At 33.5% G+C, this 8,181-nt stretch overlaps 1 protein-coding gene across 1 annotated transcript; it reads left to right on the plus strand.

Moving 5' to 3' along the window:
• The first annotated feature begins 5,265 nt into the window (after nucleotides 1-5,265).
• On the plus strand, nucleotides 5,266-7,674 carry LOC131070601 (probable leucine-rich repeat receptor-like protein kinase At1g35710). Its single transcript, XM_058006182.2, has one exon. The coding sequence runs from the start codon at nucleotides 5,266-5,268 to the stop codon at nucleotides 7,672-7,674; it is 2,409 nt and encodes an 802-aa protein (XP_057862165.2).
• Nucleotides 7,675-8,181: the final 507 nt, after the last annotated feature.

Raw genomic sequence — 8,181 nt, forward strand, 5'->3', positions numbered from 1 at the left:
CACACATACATACATACATACATATGCATGCATACATACATGCATACATGCATACATACATACATACATACATACATACATAAAGAACATGGACATGCTTGTATAGTAAAATAATGAATCGAGTTCCAATAAGGACAACTATAATCAATCCTTTTACTTACTCAACAAATAAAATTTGTAATATTATGTATTATAAAGAAAAAATTTGTTACCTGTCTAGTTCCCACTAACTGAAAAAATCTTGTTTGTAGGCTCCGAACTTTACTTGACAAAATGATCAATGGTAATAAAAAAGGTTTTGTTCTCAATAGACAAATTCTTGGTGCAACTATCTCCACTCATGAAATTATGCATTCTATGGATAAGAGTAATCTCCTTGAAATGGTACTTAAGCTTGATATATCTAAATCATTTGATAGGGTCTCTTCAACACTTTTTATTTAAGGTATTACAAAAATTTGGCTTCCAAGATAGGTTTATTAAGCTAATTAAGGAATGTGTAAATATTTTTAAATTCTTAATGCTTGTTAATGGAACCCCTAAAGAGTTCTTAGATTCTAGAAGAGGGATTCGACAGGGTGGTCCTTTATTCCTATACCTTTTTATTATTCTAGATGAATTCATCAAGGGAGACATATTTTAAGGTTACTAGCAACCTATGATATTAAGGGAATCATAGTTTCTACCTCTCTCAACTATTCAACAATTTCTAGATGACACCATATTGTTTGGTTTTGCTTCTGTAGTTGAGGATAAGAGATGGAAGACTTGTCTAAACAATTATGATAGTGTCTAGCCAATGTATCAACTATAAGAAGAGCCAAATTCATTTTTTCAATTCCAACGCGGACCTGCATTAGAGATTTAGTCATCTGAGGATCTTACTATGCCTCTCTTCTTGGTATATACCTTGGGCTCATGCTAACTAACAAAGAGGTTAGTCCCACCTTTTGGACTCAATCTTGGAAAGAATTCAGAAGAAACTAGTGAGATAGAAAGATTTTTTTTTTGAGTCTTGTAGGAAAAATATAGCTGCTAAAGGCCTCTTTGCAAGGAATCCACATCTACTTCTTATCTCTTTCTAAAATTCCCAAATTTATAGCTCAATTTTTTGAGAAAATCTAAAGAAAAATTCTCTAGTCTAGATTGGATGAGAGGAAAATAATTTCTCTCATCAATTGGGATAAGGCTTTCTTTCTAAAGGATCATGGAGGCCACAACATTAGAAAATATATAGCTCACCAACAAAGCTCTTATGGTAGGTCGGTTGGGGACTTATTAAGAATAATAAGGACTAGTGTGTCATCATGAAAGATAAATATTTAATCAAATGAGTATGGTTCTTCCTAAAATCGATATTCCTAAAGGTTTGTTGATATGGAACAATGTCCTAAAATATAGAAGTCTTCTACAGACTGGACTCAAGTGGAAATTGGGGAATAATGAATTGATTCGATTTCAGAATGACACCTGGATTATGGATCATCCTCTTAATAGACACCAACATTTTTAAAGGTTTGTATGACCTAGCTAACACCTATTTTGGTGGGTTTGTCTCTAATTACATAGTGCTAACTAAGGGGGTAAAACATGTGAATAAACTTGAGACTTTCTTTGACAACCAAGATGAGTTATTTCAGAAACCTAAAGCTCTGCAATAGTAAATACACATTCTTATGATCCCCATGTTTCTAAAGGATTATGATATTATCTAGGCCAAGGATAAGAAGGGAATATTTTTACTAAAGTCTTCTTACGAACTGTTGTTAGATAATGCTAACTTGAATAATTTTTGGAGAAATATTTGGAACCATTACCATGTTCCTAAAATAAATTCCTTTTGGTGGATAGCTTCCCAAAATAAAATCCTCATCTAGAATAAAATAAAAATGAGAGAATTACAAATCTGAAATATACATGTTCTATGCTTAAAAGATGAGGGAACAATGCCTAACATCTAGTGATTTTAATGTGTTTAATCTTCTAAAAAAATTACTTCCACTAAACAGTAATAATCACAACATGATTAAATGCAAAACAAAGTTGGAATCAACAAGATCCGATAGAAATATTCTATAATTAGTATCTACACCTTCTATGCCTTATTTGTGAATTTTATTGGTCGGGCCTGATTTAAATCAAATACAACATTCCATAACCCATATTGGAAGTGGTAAAAAACTACATACTAGCTTACTAAGGTATGTTGCCATTTCCTTTTTTATAAAATTGGGTGGCATTTATCAATAGATTTCTTGTTGCACAAAGCCAAATAAGTCAAAATATTATTTCTAAATAGACATATCTAGGTGACCATACATTCATCTTTTCCAAGCTAAATCATTTGGTAATTTTAATGCCTTTTAATATTGGGCAATTTACCTGCGTTAAATCTAGTAACAATCATCTAGTACAAAAAGTGTGAGAACCTTCAATATAGAGGAATTTATTCTCAAATTGGAAAGTAATACACATTGGGATATCACCCAAATTTCAAGCCATGCATTTATAATGCTACAAAATGATGTTACACACATATTGAGCTATAGAAACATGTGACTCAAATTTAGCACCATTTTGGCCTTATCAGTCAAACATAACAAGGATAATCATATAGAGATGAATTTGATGCATCATATCATGACTCATACAAGATACAAATGAGGCGACATGGCTGATAAATTCTAGATAACTATCCATATCATAAAAAAATAATAACCTTTTCTCAAATACATGCAATTATATCCCATATTTTAGATGAGTTAATTGTAAAATATTAAATACTATTATCAATAAAATAATTTGTAGATCTAAGACTAGTTGTTACACAATGGTATTAACAAATAGAGGCTTGTATGATTGAAAAAAACAACCAATCATGAGGGGCTTTGTTGACAATTATTTGTAGCTCAACTCATAGCTCATTATTACACATATTTCATCAATTGTTGTAGAATAGGGCAAGGTGGGAGTGGCGATACATACAAATAATGCACACATGGCCTAGGCAACACTTTTACCACAAGGGCTTTAGGTAATACTTTATACAAGAAGCAATGTACTTCACAAATAGATTTTGCCAGAAAATATATAAAGCTCTATGATAGAAGAAAACAACCATTCAAGAGAGTTTTTAACAATAGTCATTTTTATTTACAATTAGTTTTGAAATCACTACAAACTTTAATATTCATAAACTAATTTTCAAAATCTCTACTATTTTTATAAATATTTATGGTAAAGAAATTTCTAGAGTTTGTTCTACCAAAAGATTATTTGGTACCAATAAAAGACTAGTCTTAAATAACACAATATATTATTATCAAATACTCTTTTGGACTATAATAACATACATTTTTTTGAGCTATATATATATATTCTTTTAGATAATTTTAGTTTTCATGTGGTTCACTAACATATACAAATTTGTCATAAAAAGGTCTAGAACTTTTTAAATAGCCTACTAATTAATATAAATTCTTATGTCCAGGAATTTCTAGGGCTTGTTTTACTAGAAAGTTATTTCACAATATGAAATGTTTAACATCATAAATAAACTATTGGTGTAATTAAAGTGTTTTATCTTGGTTATTCTCCACCTAGGTCCTAATTACACGTCACTGAAGTTTATTTAGGGAACCACATAGGAGTAGTTGGAACATCTCCACTTTAGGTGGACTTATCATGCTATCAAATTATCATATCCACCTTTCATGGTTGCACTTCTCCACCTTTGGTAGCTTATCACACTATCACTTTTTCATTTTAGGTGGGATGATAGCGTTTCACTTTTTGTCTCATGTCATAAGATTATGACACTTGTCATAAGATTATGCACTCTTATGTTCTCACCTTAATTTTATAACCAAGGGGTCTCCTATGTAATAATCATTCATTATTGTATTGCATCATTGATAGGAATACAATTTATTCTTGTCACATTTGTTCTCTCTTGATGTTGTGCTCTCCATTTGGCCTCTAGATCTCAGGTGGCTACCTCCATAGCCAATTCTTACAAAAACAAAGGAATCTCATAATTAACTTGTGAAAAAAATATAGAAAATAGAAAAAAATTAAGTGAAGATTTTATTGATGCTATTTTAGTCTACAATCATCCCCTTTCAAAACCCTTACAAATTTGTTGTGACAAAACCTAATAATTTTGGAAAGCCCTGATAATTAATACAAATGATTATATTTATTAAATTCCTAAAATTTGTTCAACTAAAACTTTATTTTTTACTATGAAGAGCTGTATTATTAAGAACAATTAAAAAAGGCTAATCAAAGTGTATGGCTATAAGAATATATCGACTTAGTAGCAACAATGACAGTGAAGTTGAATTATGTGTCATTTCTCACATTGCCATAGTTATTTATTGCTCCCTACGAATCCTAGAGATGGACTCAACTATGAGATACAAAGAATTGACGGAGAATTTCTTAGCCTTGTTCAGAACTAAAAAAATGAGCTCCTTGCTAGCTTACTCTACCTTCAAAGATCAAAAGTTTGACACTACCCACTTTAAGATTGAATGTTATGCACATGTTTTTTTTTTGCACAAATGGGCTAGGTGGGGACGGTGAGGCAATACTGCTAAGAAACGCATTAACTGTGGTGACATTGATCAATGTTGTGACTATGAGCTTCCAATGTAACTATGATGAGAACCTATGCAGTAAATAATGCTAGAGATTGAAATGACAGAGATAATATTTACGTGGGATCCACTACCACCTTATCATTTGACCAACAAAAATATCAAATTCAATCTATCTATATATGATGGAGGGTTTTATGTCAAAATCAAATTTGTTTAATTATTCAATACAGAAGCATGAATCATAACTTAGTAAGCATGAGTCATAACTCAATCTATCTATATAATAGAGGTTTTTATATCCCACTCAGATTTGTTTAGCTACTCAATACAGGAGTACAAGTCATAGGCTGAGCTTCTTTGGGTGAGAGTCAAAGATTAAGGGATATCCATTCAGCCAAATTAGTCTCGGACACAATCCTAACTTCATCCGTTTTGATGTCAGAATTTTTCATGAATAAGACTTGATCCTTACTGTACATATTTAGAACCATTCAACTTAAACAACAGACTAAAACTCCATTAACAATCTTTATATATTTAATTATTATTCTTTAAAAAGATGCCAATTGTTTGTCAATGCTGCAGTCAACTTAGGGGACCTTATCCTACAAATATGACTCCCAAAGTCCGATTCTTTGTCCTCTGCAACTTCACTCGAGTAATGGCTGTTGCTTCTATGAAACTCATCTTTATCAGTGCAGTTTTTATTATCCTTTTCACAAACCCATGTATCGGTCTGTTCAATTGTCCTACCCAAGAATCCCAAGCTCTTCTTTCCTTCAAAGCAGCCTTGAACATCTCTAATGGCATTCTCAGATCATGGGTTAATGGAACTGATTGTTGCTCCATGTGGGATGGCATATCATGCGATATTCTCACCAAACATGTAGAGAGAGTGAATTTGAGTGCTTACCATGTAGAGCAGGGAGTGCAGAGTGGAATTATATCTGATAGTTTCTGCAACCTTCCTTTCCTTAAATACCTCAACTTGAGGAACATTGGTCTAACTGGTACAATTCCTTCCTGTTTGGGAAATCTCTCTTCTCTTCAATATCTGCATTTTAAAAATAATAGTTTGAGAGGAACAGTTCCCCCTGTCATTTGTCAGCTCACCAATCTTACATTTCTAGATGTAAGCTATAACCAACTAAGTGGAATGGTGCCACCATGTCTACAAAATCTCTCCTTGCTTAAGCTCTTGGGTCTTTCCATTAACAAATTCCATGGGAGCCTTCAGCTTACTGGTCTTTCCTCTCTTGAGCAGCTGTATGCTCGAAATTTTTCTTTGGATAAGAACATTACATCTTCACAGATAGCATTGCCATCGTCTGTAAAGATTCTCTGGCTCTCCTCAATTACCATTTCAGATACTCTGTTTTATAACCTTGCAGAATTAAAGTTTTTGGTTCTATCTTACTGTATGCTGAATATTAGCACAACTTGGATTCCCCTGTTCCAGTTAGCAGGCTTAGATCTAAGCTCATGTAGGATTGGTGATCAAATTCCTCAGTGGCTTTTCACTCAGTATTCTTTGCAGAGATTGACTTTGGCTAGTGACAATATTGTTGGAGAAATACCATCCTTGTTATGGGAGAACAATCCTCAGTTGTATTTGTTCAATCTGTCAGGAAATCATTTGTTTGGCAGCCTTATTGTCCCAACTAGATCAATTCACTGGCTTACACTATTGGATGTATCTAGGAATGCATTAACAGGACCCATTCCATCTGCCTGGCCTCCATATCTGCAGCTCTTGATGGTTAATGACAATTCTCTAACTGGCAATATTCCTCCAAGCTTGTGCAATTTAATTTACCTTGAAAAGTTAGATCTATCAGATAACAAATTGAATGGAAGCATTCCTCCATGCTTTGCCAACTATAAGCTAATCCAAGTGTTAAATTTAGGGGATAATAGTTTTGAGGGAAGCATGCCCCACGGGCTATGCTCTTCCTCTTTAATTGTAAGAAACAATAAGTTAAGTGGAGCCTTCCCTCCCTCCATCATCAATTGTAAGACATTGCAAGTACTAGATATTGGGCACAACAAATTTACAGGGGATATTCCATGGCCAGTTGGAAATCTATCAGCCATTCAAGTGTTGATGATGAAGGACAATAGTTTCAGAGGTAGCATTCCTTCAGAGTTTGTCCATTTGAAGCAGCTCCAGATCTTAGACCTTTCATCCAACAACATATCAGGTTTTATTCCACATACCATTACATCTCTACAAGCAATGGCTGTCGCAAAAGAAGAAGGCCATATGTTGTCTACTCAGTTGAACCCTTTCCATGCAATTGTAAAACCTAAGGGCCTTAGGTCATATTCTGAGCTTGGCCCTTTTGATACATTTATTACTGATGTTAGGTCTCATGATGAATTGGATATGACTGTGAAAGGCTTAGAGTTGCACTACCCATATATTCTTTCCACACTCACAGGCATAGATCTTTCCAACAATCAACTGAATGGAGTTATTCCTATTGATTTTGGAAAGTTGAAGGGGTTGAAGTTTCTCAATCTATCAATGAACAACCTCAGTGGAGTCATTCCACCCAGTTTTGGGGACATGACTCAATTAGAGTCGTTGGATTTTTCTTCAAACAGATTTTATGGAAATATTCCTGCAGAGCTTCAATCTCTAACTTCACTGGAATGCTTAAATGTGTCCAACAACAACCTGTCAGGCAGCATACCTCAAGGAGGACAGATGATCACATTTGATAACATGTCATATTCTGGAAATCCATATTTGGAGGGATGCCCACTTCCAAAGAATTGTTCTTGGCCAAAGTTTGCTCCTCACCTCCCTTCTACAAATGGTTTGCAAGATGGAAATGAAGATTATAGAAAGCATATACCATGGTATGAGATTGGACTAGGATTGTCACATGTAGCAGGTTTTTCATGTGTAATGTTAGTGCTTGCAGTGACAAAGAAATGGAGGAAGAGATACTTCAATCGGGTTGATAAGATTTTGAAGTTTTGGTTTCCTTCCATCCGTAATAAGAGATTATGGGGACTTATTTTACCAAAACATCAAGCAAAAGTATGCCCCGAGGAATCTTGAGCCTTTCAAGTGCATTACATTATGTATTGTAAAAAGTCTAGTTGGGGTGCAAAATCATAAATAAAATTACCCCTATGTTAATCATATGTTTAGGTCAAATAGGGCAAATACAATTTATTGTGTTAATCTTATTATAGTTATGAAGTTGTTTTACTATATCACATAATTTTATGTTGTTTCAAGTTTTATTATATGAGTGGTATCTATTTAATCTTAAGTCTAATGTAATTATCAAAGAAATAGATCAAATATTCTTAATTTTGGAACTAGTTGGTAAAGACTTTGGTTGGAAGGAACCTAGGTTATAGAGAGAACTTTAGAACATTAGAACACTTGTTGTAGCACATACAATGTTCTCTTGAACAAACATTTCTGGTGATATGATGGCTATTTTTTAATAGGAAACCACATCTAAGAGCTTGTGAATAGGAAAGGAAAGATTTTAGTTGTAGATGCGATTGAAATCTATGACTAGACAATTGGGAGAAGCGAAGAAAGATCAAATGT

The sequence above is a fragment of the Cryptomeria japonica genome, chromosome 1, assembly GCF_030272615.1.
Source record: "Cryptomeria japonica chromosome 1, Sugi_1.0, whole genome shotgun sequence".
NCBI classification, from domain to species: Eukaryota; Viridiplantae; Streptophyta; class Pinopsida; order Cupressales; family Cupressaceae; genus Cryptomeria; species Cryptomeria japonica.